Below are 26873 nucleotides of genomic sequence, written 5' to 3' on the forward strand. Positions count from 1 at the left end.
TGTCAGGCTAATGGAATGCTATAAATTGCAGAGGATAGAGATAATAGCTTCTTATATACTGTCCTTGTAAATAACCAGTCTCTCTGACATTTGCATATTTATATTAAAGCTGTTCCACTCAAACAGTATTTAGCATGATGATAGTCTCTGATGTCCGGTGGTATTTTAGTCACTTGCTGAAAAGTCACATTTTCCAGCAGCTATTTTCAAGTGACTGCATGTCAATGTGGTTTAAAAAGTGATTTGTAGGGTAGCAGATTGTGTGTGTGTGTGTGTGTGTGTGTGTGTGTGTGCGTAATCAATAGACAATAGCAAGTGATCCCATCTCCACCCCATGATTATATTATGGTGTGTTGTCAAAACTAGCAGAACAGCAACTGGAATTTGGTCAACTTATCAAAGTGACAGAAGTTTTATTTATTTGCATACTTTGTATGTTTTGCACCATAACCTGTTTCAGCTGGGGCATGCCTGCTTGATTTATAAGTTCAGCTCACTTGCTTTATTTCAAGTATACAATAGTGCTACAGACTGGTTTTGGATGTGAGAAACCCAGATTCAAATCCTCACCAAGCCATAAATCTTCCTGGGCGGCCTTGGACCATGCCACTATTCCTCAGGCTCACTTGCCTTGCAAGAGATTGCTAGCTCCCAAGTTTCTTCTGAATGAAAGGCACTCCATTCCTAAGGGATAATAATTGTGAAGCTTAACTGGCAAGATATGATATACTGCTACATAAGGAATGCTGGGTTTTCTGCAGGTGTATTTTTTTTAATAGACAAATATGTCACAAGACTTTTCAAAAAAAATATCTTACAAGCACTAGAAACTTGGGGATAGTGTCGGGCTTGAGGAAGAAAGTGCAGTTTTGTTTGACACCCACCCCCAAAGGGGGGCAGCTTGCAGTAGTGGAGGGCAACAATGGTGTCAGTGAAAGCAGTACCAGTCCAGCTGCACAGTACTCTCTCAAGCTAGTGCTGAAAAAGGAAGTGCTAGGCAAGCACATTTTCTTGCTTATTGCCCATGCTAATATACACAGAGCTCTGACGCATTGGGGTAAGGAAGATAGTGGCAGCTTCAACCACCTGTCCCACTTCTCTTTACAGTCCCAGGTCTTTAATTTATTATTTTAAAAGGAGCCTGGTATCAACCTTTGTGGGCCCTGTCATTTGCCTCATAATGTCAGGCGCTGACACCAAGCATGTAGGAACTGACCCAAAGCACATAGAAAAATACGTTCCAGAGCCCTTTGGCTGGACCAAGCTGTGCAGGCCAAAGTAACACCTGAAAAGCACTGCAGAGCTACTTGAAACCCAGTCTCTTTAGGTTCTCTTGAATATATATGTTACCCATGAAGACACACATACATTCCCATGTGAAAACACATGGTCTTGATTAATACAGGGGTAGCCAATGTGATACGCTGTTATTGGACCACTCCTCCTATCATTGTTGACCCTTGGTCATGCCAGCTGGGGTTGATGAGTGTTAGAGTCACAACAACAACTGGATGGTGCCACATTAGCTACCCCTGCATTAGGAGGTGTGTGCATTGCTTCACAAAAAAAATTCATAAAGTTTCACAGACTTCTCCCTCCTTATTAATATTAGAATATTAGAAAGTATATTCTACACAACTGCACTTGTGGCAAAAATTCTGATCAATGCTTAAGTAGATATTCTGAAAAGGAAGAAAAAGAAAAAGATTTTTGGCTTAACACATCTCAGAACTTGATTCTGTATGAAGCAACGATGTCTAAGAATTTCAAAGAATAGCTAGGAAAATAGTCCATATATCATTAGTTCCCTGACTGACACAACAGAACAGAATGGTACACGCTTCACTGGTTAGAAGAACACAAAGTGCTTGGTTGGTGACTTGCCTCAATTGTCTGGGGTATTGTGACAGCACATGCTTAAGAGGGTAGATACAGTAGTATCTGTATCATAACATCTGTAATAAGGTTGAATGGAGATTTAGTGTTGCATTGTCATGTTTCGCATTTCCTTTACAGGAATCTGGATGGAACCTGTAAATATAAGCCCCTGAATTTTTATTTATTGAAGTTCAAAAACCACAGGCTTTTCCAGAGTTTCCAGTGTTTTGCTCGCTATACCTTACAACTATCTATCAGCTTGTATTTTGAGGGATTTTCTATGCAGTAATCTGGCAGCAGCCTTCTAGCAGTTCCTTTGATCAATTCTGTCTCTTTATCACTGTCTGAATGCAGTGGTCAGGTGAGATTTATGTACCGGTATATAGACTCCAGGTACACATTGATGCAAGCCTCTTTGTAGGACTGAGAATGCTGTAGTATACAAATGGTGCTTAAATAGCTTCTTGCAAGCTAGAAGTTGACTGTATTAACAATTCTTCCACTCTCCTTTTTTGCTCTGTATTGGGCATCTTTTTTTCAGTTTGGGAACAATGGCCCCCAGCCAACAACAAAAAACTGTCTGTTCTGAATATGCACCAATTTGTGAACCACATCAATTAATACAGAGTAGTACAGTGGTACCTCTGGTTACATAATTCTTTCCGGAGGTCCGTTCTTAACCTGAAACTGTTCTTAACCTGAAGCACCACTTTAGCTAATGGGACCTCCCGCTGCTGCAGCGCTGCCGCTGCCCGATTTCTGTTCTTATCCTGAAGCAAAGTTCTTAACCTGGGTTAGCGGAGTATGTAACCTGAAGCGTATGTAACCCGAGGTACCACTGCAGAGACCCTCCCTCTGCCGACACACAGTCCTGAAGGTGGCTTACAGTGGTTAAAATCACAGCATCATGATAAAACAGCATGATCACAAACAAAACACAGCAAAGACAGGCTCAGCAGATAACACAATCCTTAGATGAAACATTTTCTACCCGGCAGGCTAAAAACAGACAAAGAAACCCATTCACTAATCAAAGGTGGCCACCTTGGGACAAGGTGTAATTATAATATTGGCATGTCCACTAAAAAGGTTCTATCTCTTGCCCCCACCAGCCATGGATCCACTTTAAGGTGGGGCACCTCTGTGCTTAACTGTAATGAGCTGGCAGACTACCAATGTGTCCTAGATTATTTGGGTCATAGAACTCACCAGTGGGGTGGTATTGTTGTTGTTTAGTCGTGTCTGACTCTTCATGACCCCAAGGACCAGAGCACGCCAGGCACTCCTGTCTTCCACTGCCTCCCGCAGTTTTGTCAGACTGATATTGGTAGCTTTGAGAACACTGTCCAACCATCTTGTCCTCTGTCATCCCCTTCTCCTTGTGCCCTCAAACTTTCCCAACATCAGGGCTTTTCTAGGGAGTCTTCTCTTCTCATGAGGTAGCCAAAGTATTGGAGCCTCAGCTTCAGGATCTGTCCTTCCAGTGAGCATTCAGGGCTGATTTCCTTAAGAATGGATAGGTTTGATCTTCTTGCGGTCCATGGGACTCTCAAGAGTCTCCTCCAGCACCATAATTTAAAATTCATCAATTCTTCGGCGATCAGCCTTCTTTATGGTCCAGCTCTCACTTCCATACATCACTACTGGGAAAACCATAGCTTTAACTATATGGACCTTTGTCAGCAAGGTCATGTCTCTGCTTTTTAAAATGCTGTCTAGGTTTGTCATTGCTTTTCTCCCAAGAAGCTGGCATCTTTTAATTTGGTGACTGTTGTCACCATCTGCAGTGATCATGGAGCCCGAGAAAGTAAAATCTCTCACTGCCTCCATTTCTTCCCCTTCTGTTTGCCAGGAGGTGATGGGACCAGTGGCCATGATCTTAGTTTTTTTGATGGTGAGCTTCAGGCCATATTGGGGCGGTGACCCTGGGCTTATTCTTAAATAGTGCCAAGAACCTGATACAAGATGTAAGTGTTTTTGAACCGATTGGAAATAGTCAAATATTCTCCTTCTCCTCTTTTTATTGGGAATAAAATCCAACTTGGTAGGATTTGACTTCAAAAGAAGAACAGTTCCAAAAATGAGGGGATTGGAAAAAGTGAATTCTATGCTGGGCGTCATTAGGAAAGGGTTTGAAAACAAAACTGCAAATATAACGCCATCATACAATTCTAAGATGCCACTGTGCTTGGAATTCTATGTTTAGGAGCTTATTTTCAAGAGGGAGCAGGGCTATGGTTGGACCACTTCTGAAAAGAACCTATATGCCAGTTCCTGTGCACAGTGTTTGAGTCAATGATTGCTTGCTGTGTAGCTGCATGTTCTCTTGGATGACCTTGTCTTGGAGCAGAAATGACTTTCTGTGGGATGTCCAGTCCAAGTGGAAGTGTGACTCTGTTGATGATTTTCTTGGAATATTTTGATACTATTGCCCATGGCATCCTTCTGAGTTAGGATCTAGAGGTCCTTGCATTGTGGTATTTCTACTCCTGATTAGGTGGCCGGTTCGGGAAAGTGGTGATGAGAGAATGAAATAGCAGATAGATGTAGAATATATATGAACTTGTCTTCCTGTTTGTTCTTAGTTTTCATAGATTCCAGAACTGAGTCTATCTATCCAATGAGCTCTTTTCTTAGGGCAGCCACTCTTTTATATGGGGACCCTAATTTTTTCTTTGTTTTGTTTTGTTCAGTGAAGCTTCTATTTGTACAAAACGATTTAGCTAATTAACACTTATAAAAGCAACCTTATTCTGATTACCTTATTTATAATTCACTCTTCCTTTATTTACCTCTTCAACTACTTTTTAGAATTCATTTCAGACATTTGAACTTAAAACAAATGCTCTGTGTTTATAAAATTGATTATGAACATGATCTCTGTATGCACCAGTTAGAATGTAATGCTTACTTTAAAAAGTTGTTGAAACAGTGCCAAGTGCAAAGGCGTAAATGTTTTGAATCTACAAAATTGTGAGTTCAGTGACTTTTCTTTTGGAGGCGTGAAGGTTGAGTTGGTAACTCTGGTTTTATCTTCAACTTAAAACCTTCAGGCAAGGTGAAACGTTTAATATTGTCTCTTAAATATAAATTCTTAGTGACACCTGGGACTGCTGTGACAGCCTGTAATGAGCCATTGTTATAGACATGCAGGAAGAGTGTTATATATAAGAACTGGATTTGAACTGGAAGATCTAGCTCTGGAAATTTCATGCCGTCCCCCCTTCTGTTCTACATCTTTCAGTTCTTCCTCTAAGACTGGTTGCTTGGAAGTAACAGTCTTAGAGATAGACTATAGGGACTTTCTTCAGTAGGGCAGTTAGCATTTTGTCTTGGCCAGTAATAAAAATCTGCCCTTTGTACAGAGATAATACCTCTCAGTATTTGCAAATACTAACATCTTTTATGCCCTTTCTGGATTTTTTTTTTTTTTTTGGCCAGGACATCTGCTATGTCTTTGCATAATCTTGTTGAAGTTACAAGGAAAGGTGGAAAACGGAAAGCATAGACTTCAAATGAAAGCATAGATGGGAAAAAAAAAAGATTGAATGAGTAAATTCTAGTTTCTGTTAAATCTTTTGCATGTTTAAGGAATTAATAAGGAGTGTGTGTCTCCCTAGGTGTTCATTTATTTATTGCATTCATATCCCTTCTCCAAGGAACTCAAGGTGGTGTACATGGTTCTCTTGCTCCACATATAATCCTCCCCACAACCCTGTGAGGTAAATTAGGCTGAGAGTGAGTGATTGGCCCAAGCTAACCCAGTGAGGTTCATGGCTGAGTGGGGATTTGAACCGTGGTCTCCCACGTCCTAGTTCAAACACTCTATCCACTACACCACACTGAGTCTGTTGTTGGACTGCAGCTACCATCACCCATGACTATTGCCCTTGCTGCCAGGAACTGATGGGAGTTAATAGTCCTGCAACACCTGGAAGGTCACATGTTATAAAAAGAACACACAAATAATCAAATTATTTTTAATTAGAAGGTTCATACCCAGTGTTGTCTGGGAGTTCTAGGCAACCCAAAAGACAGTGCAGCTTTGAAATCAGTGGTTAAAGTCATTGTAATTTGAAAGGTCCAGCCTGCTATATTGACTCTCAAAATGCTATCCAATTGCATCCGGTCGAAAACTGCTCCTTTATCTCAGGAAATACCAAAATTTCGTTATGATATCTTGAGAGAGCATAAACAGGAAAAGAAAACAACTTTGCAAAATATATAGGAGATACAGTGTGAAGAGCATACGAGTCTGCAGATGACCAGTTGGTTATTTCTGATAAAAATAAGTAAACTAGAGACGTTTCCTTAGATTGTCTTCGCAAAGATGATGTCCTCAGAATGTTCTGCAAGCTATTCACCCTCGACTTTGCCACATTAAAGTGACTGACACATGGCATGGAATGTACGTTGCACTCAAATGTGTACTCTAATGATTCTGAATATATGGAATATAGTTTAGCCATTCATATGCCTTTATCTACCCAGGAGTTACATTGCAGGTGATATTAAGCCTGGGAATAGTAAGCTGCATTGCACATTGCAGAAGTTTTTAGAATGCCTCTGGCTACCTAGTCCTGCTCCTTCTCACTTACAGTTGAAGAAAGACGTTGCCCTTTTCAAATTACCTCCAAATGACAAAATGTGCTTCCTCAACATATAACCTTGTTCCCTGAATAATCATTTCCATTTTATTATTCACTTGCTGCTTCTTTTTTTGAAATAGATTCAGACTTTGGGATCTCTTTCTCTCTTTCTTTCTTTCTCTCTCTGTTCTGTGACTTCTACAAATATTGTGTGTTGGTAACCATACGGACTGAGGGGGGTGTTGTTTTGTTTTTAAGTTTGAAGAGATTCATCCCCAGCAGATTGAATCTGAGGCCGCAACACTACCAGCAAACATGATTTAAATGCTGTTATAAATTGCATTTGCTGGAAGAAAGGGAAGGATAACGGACTCTGTTGACGTAGCCTAGTGGTTTGGGACTCTATCTTTCAGGAAATAAGAATGTGTACATTATTTTTAGTTCCTGTTCTGGGAAGGACATTGATACAGATGTAGAATTCAAATGTCATACTGGCTGTTCAGAATATTCAAAACAGGCTGAAAAGTGTGTGTGGAGGGGGGAGGCAGAGAAATAAAAGGATTTATATCTTGTTGTGTTTGCTGTCAACAGACTAATGTTGATTGCCCCTCTAGAAATGGAGAGAATTTTCTGAGTCAGTTGTCCCAATGCTTGGCAACATGGATTTCCTTACCAGCAGGAAGGCTCATGTATAGACATGCACACAAATACACACACACACACACACACACACACACAGGGAGAGAGACATTTTTACAACAGCCAGTTATTCATTTTAGGCTTTGCTGAAAGCTAGACTTTTTATTTTTATCTTACGAGTATGTCTGTGAAACTTCAAAATGCACTAGTACAGGATCATGCTAGTATGCCCTTTTATTATTCACTGTGCAGCACTTTAAAAGACAGCTCATATTGGCTTCATCATTTAATTAAGGACTAGTTTTCTTGTGTGCTACTTAAACTCTAAAACCTGGGGGATGGGAGAAGGAGAAAAATGGGTTCTTTCCATAAGACATTTAGTAGGAGTTTTAAACTGAGAAACCCGAGGTCCCAATATCTGTATTTAAGCACATTAAACTTTCCCCTAAACTAGGTTTCAGAAAGACCTCTTTCTAGATTGTAAAAAATAGAAAATAATTTCCATTTGTTCCAAATCTTAATGACATTCAGCATTCAATTCTACTGTGTTACCTTAGTGATCCCCCCCTCCCCGAATGAACAGTTTTGAGGAGCTGCTCATTACAGCTGCTTCAAACAGAATTTCCATTTTATGGAAAAGTCAGACATTTCCTCTACAGCAATATAGGACTGGGATACAATTGTCAGAACTTGCACTAGTTTTTGCAGAATGAAGACTTTAAAAAATCCCAAACACCCTCAACCATTGGTCTTGGTGGGAAATGAATAGAACATGCTGCTTTAGCCTAGTTCTTTTCTCTGGCTTTTGACCTAATGAATGTGCCTCCCATGGTATGTTGTTTCCTATTACTGAATATAAAGGAAACCAAAAGTTCTAATAAAAACTGCCTTTTTCTGTAGGAAAAAAGGTGCTATGGAGTCCAGCTGTTCCTCATCCTATTTAAATGTGTGAATCATATGCCCTTTCCCTGAAATTCTGTATTTGGTGGTATAATAGGTAATCATGGATGTTAGACTCCTAGGGATAATTTTCACCTGGTATTTTAGTGTAGTCTGGCATAATTAATGTAGATGACTTACTATGACCCTGTTATTTGCTTGCCTATAGAGCAGACACAGGTAAGGCACAAATGGTTGTTCATAGGTTTTCTTAGCATGATACGAATAAAACTGCACACACAAAATCAGAAGAGCCAATAGTCTTTTGCACAATTGATTTGACCTGGTTCCTCAGTCTGAACATTGCATAGATAATTACAACCAGTTTGCCTCTCTGCCTGCCTTCAGACCACACCTGCTTTAACAATTGTATCTTGGCCATTCTTTCCGCCTTCTTTCCATATTTTTGTAAAGTTCTGAAGTTGGCCCAGTAGAGATAGTTGCAATACTCACTAAAAACACAGTTGATGAAAAGTACTGCATATACTGAGAGAGAGAGAGAGAGAGAGAGAGAGAGAGAGAGAGAGAGAGAGAGAGAGAGAGAGATTAATATTATGTTTGTCTGATGGTAGCCTTCATTCCAGTTCCATAAGCAAATACAAAGTTGTTGCCTGGTATCTGGAGTGGAAACACCCAAAGTTAAGCATTGGTTACATTCTGGAGAAAAGAGTCCCAAAGATGTAGATGTCCCTCTGTGTGAGTCTACGTTCTGTGGTGACATGTGTCTACCATAATGTGATCCTACCCATCATTGCACTCAGAGTCTTGTCACTCACTCTCAATGCATGTTCCAGGCAACCATGGTAGAGTTGTGAGACTTATAATACCGTATGTTACAGGTAGAGATAGGGATCACTTGCTAAGACAGGTTTTGGTAGTTTACCCATGGCAACATGTACTCTGGCACTGAGACGATCCCCGTGTAAACCAACACCTGCTAACCTCCTTTTAGGCAAGCCTAAATTGTATTATGTATATTTGTTTTTAAGTTCCTGATTTTAATCTCTGTTTTTGTTGTGTCCACTGTTTTTAAAACCTGCCACTATTGTTATTGACTATTTGATACTATTTTATGCAAACTGATTAGAGGTTTATTTTATTTTTATTATTATTATTATTATTATTATTATTATTATAAAAAGTTAAAATTGACTTTAAAAATAAAAAATTACAAAAATGTATGCTTTGTTACCTTGAGCTTCCTTGTAAATACAGTCACAATGTGCTTTTGGCTAAATGTCTTTTCCCCCCTCTTCAGGAATTCCTGTTTGGTTTGGTTTTTTTTGCGATTTGTTACTATACTGTAAATTGGGCTCTGTAAGTTTAGATATCTTGCAAATGAAAATTTTGTAAAAAAACAAAACAAAAAACATTTATACAGTGGAATTAGATTGTTGTGGCTGCTGCTGCTATCAGCATCAAGTTACCTCTCCCAGAAACATTTAGTAGTTTAAAATACATAAAGGACACCGTGTTGCGTGTTTTTCTAGCCCACTTTTACTTGACTGCAACTCTGAGGGATGGAGAAACTTGCAGATGATGGCATTGTAGTATATTGACCCTCCTGACTCTCGTATCAGGCACTGTTCTCTGCCTGTTCTCAGACACAGTGGGTTGTATTCAGTGTTAGTCATTCTGAGAGTAGACCCATTGAAATTAATGGACATGACTGGGAGGCAGTGGAAGACAGGAGTGCCTGGCGTGCTCTGGTCCATGGGGTCACGAAGAGTCGGACACGACTAAACAACTAAACAACAACAAAACTTAAGCTAATTTATTTCAATGGGTCTACTCGGGGGGGGGATGCTTAGCTAGATACATCCATGTGTTTTTATTTTCAATTTTGTCTTATATGAAGCAGCTCGCTGCTTGGTTTTCCCCTCCACAACCAGTTTTGTATTAAAGTTCTTTTTTGTTTGTGCACCCTCTCTGGGGCTCCTCCTTCATGATATTTTTCAGTCATGTTTTGAATTGAAAAATGTTACAGAGAAACAGAGGAAGCAAAGAAAATGTGAAGCTACTACTTTGTAGCTGCCTTACCTAGAATGTATAATTCTGGCCTTAGTTTAACCTTGTCTGTTTCTTTTTACATTTAATTTTCTAGGTGGTTATCCGAAGCAGAAGTGGAGAAGTCCTCTACCGTATTTCTCCCTGGGCAAGATATGTAACTCAGGGTGCCAATGTGAACTATGACTGGGTAAATTGGGAGCCACCGACCCCATACAGAGTAAGCTATTTTAAATATGTTAGGAATATAGTATGGGCTGGGTGTTGGTGAGTGGTATGTTTCCTCTAAATTTACATTTTCTGATCATCTAAAAATGGGCCATTTTATACCAGATTTACTCGTAATAATTGTAAAGCCTTAGATAACATTTTACATAGATAAACTTATTAGGAGGAAGGATGTGTTCATTTTCCTTTTAATAGTTAAGAAAGTGATTCAAACCACATGCACACATCTCCAGATGAATTTGGTACACTTTTTGTGCCTGTGCATTTGTATAAATAGGTAAGCTGTTGGAAGATCTGCTGGAAAATAGACTAATGCTAGCTATAATACTTTGGTTGAAATTAATTTTTTTTAAAAGGTGCTTTCCACTGTATTTGGAATCTGATGCTATTTTACAAGTAAAAGCTGAAAAAATGATTTCATAGTGGTTGCTTCGCTTTTTTATTTATACACTGAGGCATAAAGCATGCAAATGGAATCCTTGCATGTCCCTGTATTTTGAGTTACCGTTCCTTCCCCTTATCCCCTGCCCAACATGATTACAGAAGTTATTTTCATAGCTGTCAACTTTTCCTTTTCTTTGCGGGAAATTCCCTTATTCCAGCGCCATTTCCCACTGCAAAAATAGGGAAGGTTGACAGCTATGGCCGTTTCCCAATGCAAGAAAAAGGAAGGTTGACAGCTATGGTTATTTAAGAAACTCGGGGCAATTGAAGATCTTATTGTGAGATTGAAGTACTTGGGGTGTTCTGAAGTATGTAGCTTTTCAGGAAAATTGCATTCAATTTTTAATTTGTATGCATAAGATATATCAAGTATCAGTTCCAGTGATACAGATGAACAAAGAAAAACTTGGTTTGCAAAGTAGAAATTTACATACAGAATTGAAAAATAAATACCCATACCTATTTGTGTTTACTTTTCCAAAAGTACATAAAAAGTTGTTAGCTGTATAAAAAAGTTGTAGCCCTACAAACTTTGTGAATTTTGAAAATCTTGGCAACATTCCACAATATTGTAATCCACTCTGGTATGTCAGGCCTTACACAGTTATGCAAGTCCCTTGCAATTACAATTTTTTCAGCAGTCAAAAGATTGGTTATTAATTCATGATGTTCCCTCTGCAGTTTTCCTTCTAATAAGCTCAGTAAAATAACCTTTGGATTTAATGATAGGAAGCACAGGTGAGTTTTTTTGTGGGGGCGGGGTGGCAGTCAGGGAGGTAGTACAACACTTTGAGCTGATAATGTGCCTGCCAACAAGAGTTAAAAAGTTTAAAACATGCACCCGTTTTCTAACAAGCTGCTGGGAACCTTAGTTTTCCCTGGAAGCTGATCAGGGTCTCCCTGGTGACCAAAGTGCTAACAGCTGATAGTTCCACGACCATCCTTCACCCGCCATTTATAGCACCTGAGATAGGCAGTGGAGTGTGCATTCTAGGACTGTTTATTTCTTAAAGGTCAGTCCGCAGTGCCCTGTGTCAACTGGGGTTTTACTTTAACTCGCACCACATAATGCTGTGCAACACAGAGAGGGTACTTGGCACTCAAATCGACAAGGAAAGGGTTTTCTGGCAGGAGAGGTTGGGGGAAAACAAACAAACCTGGTGGTTTAATTCACAAGAGGTGAATCGTAATGAAACATTCCTTCCAACTGGTGATCTTTTTTTTTCCTGGGAGAGGCTTTTTAAAGGCTGAACCCAAGCAGATCACTTAATCCCTGGCCATTTTGGTATTCGGTTGGTGGCAAGGGACTATCATGACCAGAGAGTTTTGTGGAGGGAAATTGTACAGATGATACCAGTCTTGAGACTGAAGTCGGCTTGCCCCCCACCCTACGAATTTATGTGATTTGTTATATAACAGCTGCATTTATCTTAAAGTGAATGTGCTGGTTCAGATTACCAGTTCTTGTCTAATATAACTGACAGCTTCTCACATTTTTATTCCCAAATCATTTTTCCATTGTGCAGCGGAGACATCCTGTTCCTAAGAAGCCTAAAAGCTTAAGGATCTATGAATCTCATGTGGGAATTGCTTCCCCTGAAGGGAAAGTAGCTTCATATAAAAACTTCACACACAATGTACTTCCGAAAGTCAAGGATCTTGGTAAGTAATATCTGAGGCTTCTTCTGAGATAAATTTTTAATGAGCCCTGTGCTTTTATTAGAAAAGCTCATTTCGAGAGTCTGTGGATTGTCTCCGTATTGATATTTAATGCATCATAGCAATGTATTTTAGTGTGCTGAACATTCTTTTGTACTGAACTAAAGGTTTTTTATTTTTTTTGAAAAGGGACTGAAATCCTCATGTGGCTGAGTGCTTTTTATAGTGTTTAGATCATTTATTTGTGGAGTACAACAACCAGAAATAAAACTCGTATTTCAAATTATTAATCTAATTGTATGTATCTTCCTGCATCTCTGCGTCACTGCATTGTTGTAAGCAAAGTAGCTAATTTTTCTTTAGTACATCTGTAAAGGAGCAAGCATTTTCTTAAAAGCTAGATTTAAAAAAATGACATTTTAAACATGCATTTCTAAAACTGTTTTATAGCTGGATGCATGGGTTAGTTGCCAAGAAAACAATAAAATGAAAATAGTCATGTATAAACTAAGTAATACAGTACAGAAAAGGTTTGCGTAAGTCTGTATTGAGAACTACTGAAGTGAAGAAAGTTTTAAAATAATTCTTTTAGAGGCAGTTTTTAAAGCATTTTAAAGTACTAATATAAACCCAATTTTACAAGTGAATACTCAATATTAGGAAATGGAAACACATCTGTGCCCCAGGAAAAATAAAGGGGAAATGATATTGAAAATGGATTGAAATGTCAAAATATGTATGCCAAAATAATTAGTATACAGTCCTTCTGAGCATAGCCAACCCAGGGCAATTCAGAACATCATAAAACAATGGATAGCAACAATGTTAACAATACCTATGCCAGTTAAAAGAGTTTACAGACATCAGTATAAATTACCACAAAACCAACAAAACAATTGCTACTTAAACAGCCAGTTCTGAGAGAATAACCTGTAGGATAAAGTGTTCCAAAGAAGAGAGATTTTAAAGGCCTTGTTTCTTGTACTCACCAGCTGAATCTCCCAAACAGCCAGCCAAATATGCAGAGCTTCTGATGCAGACCTTAATATCCAGGCAGACTCATATTGGTGTATGTGGTTCTTCGGGAATTGTGGTTCCAAACTTCTAAGGCTTTAAAGGTCAAAACCAGCACCTGGTGCCACTGGTATGAATTGGCATTACATATCCTGATCTCCTTGTTCTCACCAGCAACTGAGAAGCAGCATTCTGCCCTAATTAGAGTTTCGGGACCATCTTCAAAGGGAGACCCACATAGAACAGATTACATTAGACTATCCTGAAGGTGACTATCTAGACCAGGGGTCAGCAACCTTTTTAAGCCGTGGGCCAGTCCACCATCCCTCAGACCATGTGGTGGGCCGGACTATATTTTTTTTGGGGGGGGGATGAACGAATTCCTATGCCCCACAAATAACCCAGAGATGCATTTTAAATAAAAGGACACATTCTGCTAATGTAAAAACACGCTGATTCCCAGGCCGGATTGAGAAGGCGATTGGGCCGCATCCGGCCCCCGGGCCTTAGGTTGCCTACCCCTGATCTAGACAAAGTTCAGTATCTCTAGTTAGGGTCATATTTGGCATATCAACCTCTGCTGGGAAATACTCTCCTAGCCACAGATAGTGCAGAATTCAGTGCAACCTCAGCAATACAGAATGTACCAGATGGTTGTTTAGGTAGTGTCACACCTAAACAGTAAGGGCTTTAAAGGTTCACACCAGCACTTTGAATTTTACCCAGAAATGGACCAAAAATCAGTGCAACTGGTACAAAGTTGGTGTCACATTCTGGTCTTATGATTCCCACCAATATCTGCATGGCTCAGCGTAATTATGTGTCAAGTGATGCACATTTAGACAAAAATCCAAACTTTGCATTTATACTAGTAGGACCTGAGCAATCAGAGATTGACTTGGAAAGGGGTCATGAAGTCATGGGCTAGAAGACCCCTTTCCTACATGGGTAATGAGATCTGCTCCCTCTGTACTCTCTCTGTGCCTTCTATACCTCTTCCATTGCACGAGTGGACCTTGTCCCACACATGCAACAACTTAGTTGAACCATACTCACAGTGTGTACCCTATGACATCAATCCACTATGCAGTAGTTGTGCATAAATAGTCTATAAATTTATTCATGACATGGAGAAAGTAAATAAGTTTTTAGATCTCACTCATAGTACTAGAACCTGGAATCATCCATTGAAGCTGAACAGTATGAGATTCAGGACAGACAAAGAAGGAAGCATTTCTTCACGAAGTGTGTGGTCTAACTAGAAATTTGCTCCCACAAGAAGTAATAATGGTCACCATCTCAACCAGCTTTCAAAGGGATAAATTTATTAGAGCTGTTGTCCTCATGCCCTGCTTTTAGGCTTTCCATAAACATCTGATGTCTGGTGTTTGCTGGTCTGGATGAACTTTAGTCTGATTTAGAAGGGCTGTTAGCTGTTTTTTTCTCTTGAAGAAAGCTCCACTTTCTTCAGTGTGACTTTGTAGCTCAGGTGTTGAGGCTTGCAACCAAAGTTAACTAAGTTGATACTACCCATCTTTCACATCTGATTTGAGGGCAAAAGAAAAAATAAGTAATTAATTAAGTAAAACATTATGAAAATTTTGAGGAGCAGGTTAAGTGACATGTCAAAGATTTTAGTGAAACCTAAGAATCAAGAGAAACTGTGGCTTCCGCAGAGTTTCAAACAGATCTGAAGGTTATCCTTTGCCTATAATCCTTGCTTGGTGGCTGAAGGGGCATTTATTTGCTGACATAAAAGTTAGCTTAGTAAAAGATTTGTTTTAAGTGCTGGCGGTTTCATCATTAAACTGTACTTTTCCCTTCAGATTTCCTTCACTTAATATCACAGAAAAACATTTTGGGTTGGATAAGGGACAAAAAGAAAGGTTTTTCTTTTCCTTTGGTCCTCAGCTCCTTCAGTAAGCTTCAAAGCAAAATTCCATTGCTTTAATGTTTGTTCTTTTAGAGAGATTCCTTGAGGGAAATGAATTTGGAGAAAAATATGTTAACGATTAGATAGAAATGGTGCATGTTTGAAACATTAAGGAAAGCGCAAGGTTTTGTATGTGTATAGTCGGTTACTTTTTTTCTTTTTATGATCAACAGTGTAAATATCAAAAGTGCAGTTGAAGTTCAGGACATGCAGATTGGCATAGTTAATATTCTAAAGTCAAATTATGATTATATTTGCATATTATGTACTTAAAAGGCTAATCTTTTAGTGCTTGAGAAATCAACCTTCCCATTATGGCTGGGAAGTCATGTCTCCTGTAGGCTTTATTTTGGTAGGTTTGCTCATAACATATTGTCTAAATTATCTTTTTCTGGCTAAATGCAATGTGTCTTTTAGCTAAAATGAATATCTTGTAGGCCAGACAGCTTGTACAAATGACAACAACCATGAATGCAATTTTGTTTATTCCTTCTTCTTTTTCTTCTTTTTGGAAAAACAGGATATAATTGCATTCAGTTGATGGCTGTGATGGAACATGCTTACTATGCTAGTTTTGGTTATCAGATTACAAGCTTTTTTGCAGCATCAAGGTATGCTAAAGTGTTTTTATGTCTCATGAGTTTATTTTTGTATTCCAACATTTTTGGGTGTTTTCAAAAAGCAAGTTTTCAGATAGGCCTAACAGTCAGTGAGGCAAAACTGAGTCAAATCTTCTGGAGGCTATATATATATGTTTGGAAAGTGCATTTTCCCTTTTATGTTTTAGCTTCACAAATGTAGGAAATTGTTTTGCATTCAGTTGTTCAGTAGCTGCACTCAGCTGTGAAATACCTACATCCTGAATTGGTATAATCTCATTACACATATTTGGAATCTGCTTGATACAGCAATCAGCTTTATAGATCTGGCTACTTTATTTCTTGAAAGTTTCCTTTGAATCATTTTTCCCCCCAGTAAGGGCCAACTGATTAAAAGGCTTTTAAACCATGGAAAAGCAGCTCCCTTGATGATGTATCATCATCATAATTTATTATCTTTATTACTCACCCTTCATCATACAACACAATAAATATATGGTTGTTGCTGTATATGTGTAATTTTTATTTGGTTCTAAATTGTGATACAATTTCAGACCAAACAAGTACTACACATATATGACATAAATCATGTAAGTTAGAGATCATAAAAATACATTTCAACTCTCTCAGCTTGGTATGCTGAGTTGATTTTTTTCTGGCTATAATCTGTTCTTTAGCTCTGTTAACACTGATAACGCCTTGGCCATTGACACTTGGGATAGACATTTTCCAAACTCACCATATTGCCATGATTGTAATTTGTTTTAAACTGTTTTTAATATAGAATTTTGAATTGTTTTAACTTGCCTTGAGACCTTCCAGGTGGTTAAGAAAACAAACAAACAATGCCTTTTGCTTGTCCAAGCAGAGGAAAGTGGTGTGTATAGACACTAGGATTCTGCACCAGATACAGCCACGCCCCAAGCCAAATATTGGGCCTATTCAGAGGGATTTGGACATTGTCACAGTTGAGTTTGGGCAGCCCTGGACTGCTGTGGGTGGCCTAGAGCATTATTGGGGTATTAGAGGGTGGCAAACCCCCCACAAAAAGCCAAGACCTCCCTGACCACCAGCTATATTTTCCCAGGAGAAGGTAAGAGCTTGGTTCTTCCGGAATCTCCTTCCTTCCTGCCTGCTGTCTTGTCCTTGAAGCAACACGCTACATAATCAATGCCTTGGTGCAACGACTGTTGTGTGCAGGCATCATGCAGGGTGCTGGATGCTCCTTCACAAGCGGCTTCCCTGCAAAGAAGCCCCATGTGAAGGAGCATTCTACAGAGTTGATCCTTCCTCTGTTTCCGGTTGGGATGGGGGAATGGAGATGCAATGTCTTCTTCCCCTGCTCCCTTCCCAGCTGCATGTCTACAGGAGAAAACAAGCTTGCTCTATCCTTTACCTGGCAGCCGGTTAGATATTTGAAGATGGCCATCATATCTCCTCTCAGTCTTGTCTTTTCTAGGCGAAACATACCCAACTCCCTTAACTGTTCCTCATAAGGCTTGCTTTCTAGACCCTCGATCATCTTGGTTGCCCTCCTCTGCACACATTACAGCTTGTCAATCTCCTAAAATTGTGGTGCCCAGAGCTGGACAGAATATTCCAGGTAGGCAGAATAAACCAGTCCTCTAGATCAGAAGACTGCAAAGATGATTTCCTCCCATAATTTCCTCCTGAAATGCCTGAGAAGTGATGCGAATTAAAACTTCAGTCTTTCCATTTATAAGGTACTTCACTGTGTTGAAGTACTTTACAGTCTTTATCTTATACAGTACATGCTCACAGCACCCATGTCAAGACAAATTGGCTTTCATTTCTTTAAGCCCGAACAAGGGAAAGTGATTTTCTTTCAGTTCTCCTAGTGGGCTTATTCTTTTGCCCTCTTTTTTTCTGTTCCAAGTCTCAAGCGTTTGCAGTGTGCCAACATGTGCAGGGAGTAAAAAAAGCTACCTCCTTCTACTGAGTCAATCTATTGGTCTTCTAAGGCCTGGTATTGCCTCCTTTGATAGGTAGCATCTTTGAAAGAGCTTATCTCACCATTGCTACCTAGGACCATTTGAGCAAGAAATGTTTAAAACAACCTCATACACACAAAGCATATGTGCCACCACTAAGCAAGTATATATGATTCTAGTGCATAGTAAACCAATAACGTTAATTGTTTAACATTTTAGTCGTTATGGACCTCCAGATGACTTGAAGGAACTAATTGATGTGGCCCACTCAATGGGAATTACTGTCTTGCTGGATGTTGTACACAGTCACGCATCAAAGAATTCTGAGGATGGCCTGAACAAATTTGATGGCACAGATGATGCATTTTTCCACTCTGGTCCTAGAGGAACACATGCCTTGTGGGATAGCCGACTTTTTGACTACGCAAAGTAAGTATAAATAACTTTTGTGAGATACCCATTATAAAACATGGTATTTAAGAATAGTTATGTATGCTATTCACTTCATTAAGATGGCTCTTGAAAAAATAGGATTATTTCATTTTTCCTGAAATAATTCTTCAGAATACCCCCCCCAAAAAAAATCCCTGTTCGCTTGTTCTTCCTCTTGAATGCAATATGCCAAGTTGAATTTAGAGTATCTTCACTCATCATGGTTACAGAATGTGTTGGCTGAAGACAGCAGTAATTTCCCAGGATTTTGGTGCTTGGGTCATCATGGAAAGCACTTAAAACAACACGTTAAACGGAGAAATTATTTTTTATTGTTTGTTTATTTCATAAAATTTATATACTGCTTGATTGTAAAGAAAACCCCATCAGCTTCAGAGTACTTCAAATCTCCAAACCATTTAGGATGTTGTTGGTAAGAACTAACACTTTGAATTAAGCTTTGAAATAAACTGGAAGTCAGCAGCGGATGGAACAAAACAAAATAAAAAATATGACAATGATTTCAGAAACCAGTCTGGCCACTGCATTTTCACTGGTTGAAGTTTGCAAACAACTACATGGTAATGATAGTGATAAGAAGTTATACTTTTGCACTACAACTGCATGTGCACAGTGCCATATAGATAAACTCTTCCTGAGGAGCTTTATGCAACTTGGCCCTCAAGTGGAATTTGAAGAATCCTCAGCTACTGGGACAGGATTGCAAAGCACTTTACAGATACCTGCTCCAGATTAGTTTCTGCAGGTGTAGTGTTGATAATGAAAGCTAATGAATGTAGCTTTCTCTTGGATCTATCATTGTAACAGTGATCTTGGTGCCTTGGAGTACAATTATCAGCTTTGGCTGATATACACTTAAAACCCGAGAGAGAGAGAGAGAGAGAGAGAGAGAGAGAGAGAGCATTCTGGCCATTATCCACACTCTAATAATCTCCTGGTTGGATTGCTGCAACGTATTATATGTGGGACTTCCTTTGAAAATGCTCCAGATAGGTCCAGAATAGGCCAGCAAGATTATTAATGGGGAATGGCAGATACGATCACATTATTCCACAGTTTTGTCCACTGCACTGGCTCCCTGTTCATTTCCAGTTCCAAGTGCTGGTGTTCACCTGTTTCAAAGGATATCTAGGGCTGCATTGTTTTCTAAAGAACTCCCCCCTTGTCCTTCCTGTTCCTTCAGATCTTCATCAGAGGCCTTTCTAAGGGTGCCCCCACCCATAATAGTTAGACAGGAAGCGTGTACTAGGAAGAGGGCCTTCTCAATAATGTTATCTCAGTTGTAGAATCCCCTTCCCAGAGAAACTTGCCTGGTTACTGAGGTTATGCAGTGTGGTGTAGTGGTTAAGAGCGGTAGACTCGTTATCTGGGGAACCGGGTTCGTGTCTCCACTCCTCCACATGCAGCTGCTGGGTGACCTTGGGCTAGTCACACTTCTCTGAAGTCTCTCAGCCCCACTCACCCCACAGAGTGTTTGTTGTGGGGGAGGAAGGGAAAGGAGAATGTTAGCCGCTTTGAGACTCCTTCGGGTAGTGAAAAGCGGGATATCAAATCCAAACTCTTCTTCTTCAGTGCTTGTTGCAGCATCATCCTCATCATCATCATAGGACTTTTAAAACCAATACAACAAATATGTATTAGTCAGTGCATTCAGATCTCAGCAGAAATTGCTTTCTGTTTCTTTGTGTTTTTTTTACTGGTTTTTAATTTTATGCTCGTCTGCTTTTATATTGTTAGATAATGTTTTTGTGCTATTTGTATGTTTATGGATTGCATCATATTTAGGCTATATATTTTATTTTATTTTTGTAAAATGTCCAACAGGCTTTGTTCTGTAAGCAGCCTAGAAGCAGTAGAAATAAATAAAATATTACAAATTGTGTCACATTTCCCTGCACACACACACACACACACACACACATATAGTCTGAGGATATGGACAGCTTTGCACATGTGTGCTAAATGTAGTATTAACCTTTTTATCTGGTCATATTTCAAATTATTCAAATTTAGTGGGAATTTTCAGCCAATTAGTTAATGTTTTCAAAGCTGCATTCACGAAGCAGGAATGGCATCCTGTGGCCTTTCAGAATGATCACAGGTGGGTTTTCTCTGGGGATGTAAGTGGGCATTTAATTACTGTCAAATTAAATTATGTTATTTTGAGATTACTGTATGTCAAACAGTGACATCATCAGCGAACCAATCCATTTGACAAGTTTCATATTTCTGTTGTGGGGATGTGTAAGAGCAGTGAGCATATTTTCTGTATGAAAATAACAGAAGCTTTTTTTGTAGTGCAGTGTTGTGGTGGTGGTGGTGGTGACTGTTATTTTAAATTCCTCCATTATCAGCACATACCTCAAGGTAGTACAGGTGCCAACCGAGAAGTAGTCCCAAAATGTCATAAAGACATCAGGAAAAGGGGTAGGGCAGGCTTACGCTAACTCTGCCAACGCAAGTGAGGTCTGGAATGGAATTCCTGTGCAAAACGATAGCCTGTATACATTAATCTCTCCTGTCTTCTAAAGTTATCCTCGTTGACCATTCTGCAATTTTACACATTGAGCTTGCATAGTACAGTGGGACATGATGGATACAGTTATTAATGTTTTAATTATATTTATATCCTGTCTTTCATCTGTCATGGAACCTATGGTGGCAAAGATGTGGTCGCCCATCTGGACATTGACCAGACTCAGGCCTGCTGAGTTGGGCAAGGAGGTGGCATCATGTGGCTTCAGAACATAACCTGGTTTGAGGGGCTCTAGGAAAAATGTCTTCCCTGGGCTGTGCTGCTTTCTCTCTCCTACAACCCTCAGCTGCACTGGTCACCATCACCGCTGATGTTAAAATTTCGGTTGTGCATTTTGGTTTGACTTTTGGAATTGTGAATGGACAGTGGTGATGTGCAGTCATCTTCAGTGTTCCCCCCAAAACCTAGCCCTGTGCATATGGCTCATAATATATACAAACAAGATATGCTACAGAAGACATAGTTTTAATTTTTAATAAACAGCCTTGCTGGATGAAACCTTTTTCCTGCTTTTACGTTTAAATTGATATGACAGAATAGGAGACTTTTAAGCCACAGATGCTCCTTTAGTTAGAAGATGTTGCAATAACATATAATTTCCCTTGAAGGATCAAGTTTCCTTTATTATCTACAATCAAACACAGCTGTGTGCAAAATCTTTAATATGTAGCTAGGGGAAGGGGGTGGAAAACCCCAACAAAGTTTGTGTGGTAATTAAGCTGTGCTCTGAGATATTTGTGCGGGACATGGAAAATAATTGCAATTTTTCTTATATTTTTATTGGTATGCTATAAAACACATTAAATAGTCACTCATAAAAAAGAATAATTATTTTTGGTCCAGCATGGACCAGCTTTCTCTCCTACCACCTCCAATTTTTGTTCCTCTCTCAGTTGTTGGAAAAAGAAATCTTTCTCCATTGATTCTCTCCACTTGTTTAAAATTTTATAAATTGCTATAATGGATGTAGGGCTTCCATAAGTTGTTGCAACATTTGAAGAGGCCTGAGCCAGTCACAAAATGGCAGGTTGGGGAATGAACATAGGAAGAGGCCTCCTGAATCAGACCAAAGCCCCATCTAGTCCAACATCCTTTTAGAAACTATTTACCCCATTTTGTAAATGGATAACACAGAAGCAGATGCTAGATCAAGCAACCGGTGAGTTCATGACACAGATCTCAAACCCATGCTGAGCAGATAACTTAAGAAAGCAACAACAGCTGCGCACACTTGGTATCTTCCTCATGATATGGAACGCATTGTGGAAAGCATTCAAAGTGCCCTCAGGTGGACACACCAAAGGTCAGAAGGAGAGCTAGTGGGGGATGCTGGGGAGGGCAGCAGGCACAACTGCACTCCCCTTCTTCATTGTTTTTAATTGAGTAGGCTTAATGCCTGAAAATGGTTTTGTCTTCTTTTACTCTATTTCAAGTTTCCATTCATAAACAGGAAATGTCAGTGGAAAAGTGGAAACCAAGGCTTTGATCCTAACACACACACACACACATACACCTTTCTCTCTCATTAACACTATTCACACACATACACGGAACTAAAGAGCAGAATCTGGTCCACATTGCTCATTCCTGGCTAAGATTTAAGTATGAGTGATGTAAATGCATCTTACTTGTTTTTACACACACACACACACAGAGAGAGAGAGAGAGAGAGAGAGTTTTTAATATAGAAACTGACAAGCTTTTGAAACCATGTTGTTGTTTTTTAACAGGTAGGATGGGGAATCTTGTGGTTCTCCACATGTTCCAGCTCCCATAAGGCCCAGCCATACAGCCAATGGCCAGGGATTGTGGGAGTTGTGATCCAGCAATATCTAGAAGGAAAACATTTTCTCATCCCTGATCTAGTACTGTATTTAGAAATGCACTATCCTTCAGTACAGTATTGGTACTTTTTGCTGCGGCTCTAGTATAAAACGCATCCTGTGCAAAACCATTTGAAAAACATGCTGGTAAAACAAGGCAGCTTTCTAAACTTTGAATATACTTTTTTTAAAAAAGAATAAAGTAAATTGGACTCTTAACTAACTTTAATTTATTCCCTCTCCGAGATATGTGGTAGTTTTCTAAGCAAGAATGGAGAATAAGAAATCTAGAAAAAGAAAAAAAGTTTTCCAACATCTATATTATAATTTAATTCTGATAAGTTAAAGCAACTTCTGAAATTTCAAAACAGTCGTGAAGTATACATAACTCTCAAATCTCTGGGCTACTGTTTTAGAAGAATGTGCTTCTTTCTTTTAATTAAATCCCAGATGATCCGTATAGGAAGGGAAATCTGCATAGGAGATTGTTGGAGGGAAAATAATCCCAGGCAGACTTCCTGCTGCTTGTTTAGTTTTGTTGTTTAATAATTTACAGTGCTATGCACATACAAAGATTGGCTTTTTTTCTTTTATCCAAGAGGTCCATAATGTGAATTTTTATTTTATAGCTCTTATTGTGTTATGGATTTCCATATCGCAAACTCTTATAAAAATATACCTTTGTGGTGCACAAAATCTTAGTTGAAACCCAAGTAACGTGACAATAAAATGAAAGCAAAATACTTTAAAGAAACAAAAGCACAGGGTGGATCATCTGACAAGAAGGTTATAAAAACAGTAAATTATTTTTTATAAGAAGGCTGGCTGAAGTTTTAAGTTTGTGCCTAAAACTCATTACACATAGTGCCAGCCTGATATCATTAGGTAGAAAGTACCATAGCCACTGTTCCACCAGACTAATGGGACAGTTTCTTGTTGAGGACAGATGTGCTTTTCTGGCAGGTCCTAATGACATAAGAACATCCCTTCCTGGATCAAGCCAAAGGCCCATCTAGTACAGCACTCTGTTCTCACAGTGGCCTACCAGATGCCAAGATAAGGCAGAGAAATAAGCAAATGGGCAAGCTTTTCTAGGTTGTTTAGGACTCACTCAGTAATGTCCCGGCAACCAGTGATGCTCTCTCAACACCAGTATTCAATAGCAAGCTGGCTCAGAAATTATCTTGAATAAAGCATATTTATCTATCTATCTATCTATCTATCTATCTATCTATCTATCTATCTATCTGCCACAGACTTCAGTGCAGTCAAGAGTTGCTTGCCCAGTGGGGTGTTGCTGCACTTATAGCCTCCTTGCAATAGACTCTCTGCCCCATAACAGTAGGGCAGAAGCAAGGCAACAATGCGGTCAGGGCAGTGTGGACAATCTGGCAGAGCCAAAACAGCTCTCTCACCAGTTCCTCCATGCAGCTCTAACCATGTGTCACCCCTTCCCGTCCTGATATATGACAGTGATGCTGCTGCCAGGAGACTTTGGTCACAGTGAGCTGCTCCTGTTTCCTATCTTTCCCTCCTGTCAAGTGTCCAGTCCTAGATGCCAGCCAGTATAAGATGCTTGAAAGCATTTCATCACCAGCATGTGAAATGGCTTCCATCCATGAGGGCTCTACCATATGACTACTTAGTATAACAAGAAATGCTCTAAGCCACTGTAACCAAGTTGATTGGCAGACAGTACGTGTCAAACTGCTGTGTATGCAAACTTTGCTGAAATATCTTTGATATCAATTGAGTATTTTAATAGTGTACAAAGTAGTTGTTTTAAAGTTTCAGACAGGAATTTTTAAGGCCTCATCAGTGACACCCAGTGGCTCCCTGATGCTAATTTGAATGGTGGTTTTTTGCAAATTTTTATAAGCTAAGAATAGTTCCAGACTTAGCAGCCCATATGTTGTTTCAGAATATAATGACTGACCGTAGTTAATCAGTAATATCTTTATTGATCTTCTTTTTCAACATGTCAACACTCTTTGTGAAATATAAGTACCACCCAGATCTGCTATGGGCAAATGAATCTTATTTGACGCTAATAGTTGTCTGTAGACAAAATATTTACATTGTTCCAGCAGGATATTTAAATAGGAATTATAGATGTTGCTCAGTAGGGGATTTATTTTGTTTTATTGCTGCAAACACTTAGACAAGCACTTATATTTGTTAACAGTGTGCCAGTGCCTGAGCCAATATTGGCTGACTTGAGCTTCAAATGCTAAAGAATCTCTTATGGAAGGCAAACCTTTTGGCTATGCTACTTTCTTATTCTGTTCACCTAGCTATGTATCTCCGAATCAATCTTAAATCATTATTAAGATATACCATCTTGCCAAGCTGTTCAAAAGACTGTCTCTCAAGTCAATAGATCTTTTTAACTTCCACTAAATGTATTTCATTTTTAATATCCACAAAAGAACAAAACCTTACTTGAAAAGCAGAACCCTTCATTTATATTTGAAGAGTGCCTGAACCACAGTGTCTGAATCCAAATTAGTATCTGGAGATTTCCAATTTTAGGGAGGGGAGAATCTAATAAATCAAGAATCTAACTTGGAATTAATGATTTTTGAAAAGGCTTTGTTTTTCCTTTGACTGTGCCTTGCATTTTGAAATAAGTTATTTCAAAGCAGTTATTTTAAGTAAGTTATTTCAAATAACATTTTGGATTCCAATTCCCATATTTTAGGTTTACTAGGTTTAGCTGCTGCTGCTTGTCTGGGGTGAGAGGAACAAAGTCAGTTGCAAATATGTTCAAAGAATCACACATATATTTTCCACATTTCTTTTTGCATGGAATGTTTTCATAGTTTAATTATCGAATAATGAAATAAATAGAATAGATACCCTTGTTGATAGATCAAGATACCTATTTGAAAGAAATTTCGAGCTCCTGGGTTTCAGTAAAGATTTTGAAAAATGATGCAGTCCAAAACAATTCACAATTTAAAGCTTTTTTTTCTTTTTCTTTTTAAAATCTAAACTAAACTATTATGAAGGTGATTTGTTGTACCACCACATGTGCACTCCAGAATCCTGTTTATTTCCCATTCAGTTGAATGCTATGCTTTGGATGCAAAGCAATTTCCCTTCAGGACTAGTGTGTTAAAAATGATGTGGGGAATGGACCCAAAGTATAATGTCCTATATATTACCACTGCAAAAAGATGTGATAAACCTGTGCAGAGGCAGCAAGTCTTCAACAATGTTAGAATGAGCCCTAAGTTAAACTTAACAAACAGATGAACTTGTTCAATCATCGTACCTTCTATCACTTTGTATATTAATGGGGGTTTTTTGGGGGTGGGGGTCTGGTTTGCAATGTTGTGGTAAACCAAACCATAGGTTGGAGCTAACACCCAAGCTCCTGGAGAGGAGATGGCTGCTGCTTTGCTCCTCCCTGATCATTTTTCTGCTTCCCTTTGGCACATGACACCAAACCCTTAGCATCTCTTGGCTTCAGTCTCTTCCCTGTTCTCCTGATCTACTCCTGATCATGGTCTTGCACCTCCAATTCTACTACCTTCAGCTGCTCTTACATACTTAGACCTTCATGATCCCACCTCCCTCTTCCTGCCTCCTGTTTTCCCCTTTGAATTCATCTTCTATGAACCCTTTCTTTTAATTTCCTGCTCCTCATCCCCACAAAGCTTAAGTACGAATAGCAGCATGTGCTCAGATTCATCACTGGCCGCCATTGTCTCTTCCTCCCCTTGTTGTTCTCCTCCAATGCACTCTAAGTGCAATGCAATCTAAATTTAGATTGCAAGCTCCAGAGGCACTTCTGATTATATTTCTGTGTAAAGCACCTTGTACGCTGCTGGTGCTATATAAATAGCAATAATAGTGAACACTTTTTTTCCCTTTTAATCAAATACTACAACTGTGTGTTGCATCTAAAAGCTTTTCCATTGCGTCCTAACATACAGTCCCTTGTGATTTCTGCTTCCCACTGGTCGCTATGTATAAAGAAATGCGGGTGGGAGGAGTTAATATGTTCACTGACCTCAGATTAGTATCCTTTCTAATTCAACATTTCTTACTGATGCTCTTACATAGGCTGGCTAAGATTAATTATGGTTTCCCCCCCCCCCTAATTTACGTAATTTAACAATGAAATAATGGGAACGCATTGGACATTTGCTTTCTCACAAAACTGAACAGATGC

At 39.1% G+C, this 26873-nt stretch overlaps 1 protein-coding gene across 2 annotated transcripts in view; it reads left to right on the forward strand.

Annotated features, from left to right (window-relative positions):
* GBE1 (1,4-alpha-glucan branching enzyme 1) overlaps positions 1 to 26873 on the forward strand; it is a 156278-nt gene that overhangs the window by 65594 nt on the left and 63811 nt on the right. For both annotated transcript variants that reach the window (XM_033146824.1, XM_033146825.1), the window contains exons 4-7: positions 10150 to 10272; positions 12251 to 12386; positions 15851 to 15941; positions 18101 to 18310. In XM_033146824.1, coding sequence (XP_033002715.1) covers positions 10150 to 10272; positions 12251 to 12386; positions 15851 to 15941; positions 18101 to 18310 — 560 coding nt within the window. The remainder of the gene's footprint in view (positions 1 to 10149; positions 10273 to 12250; positions 12387 to 15850; positions 15942 to 18100; positions 18311 to 26873) is intronic.

The sequence above is a fragment of the Lacerta agilis genome, chromosome 4 (assembly GCF_009819535.1).
Source record: "Lacerta agilis isolate rLacAgi1 chromosome 4, rLacAgi1.pri, whole genome shotgun sequence".
NCBI classification, from domain to species: Eukaryota; Metazoa; Chordata; class Lepidosauria; order Squamata; family Lacertidae; genus Lacerta; species Lacerta agilis.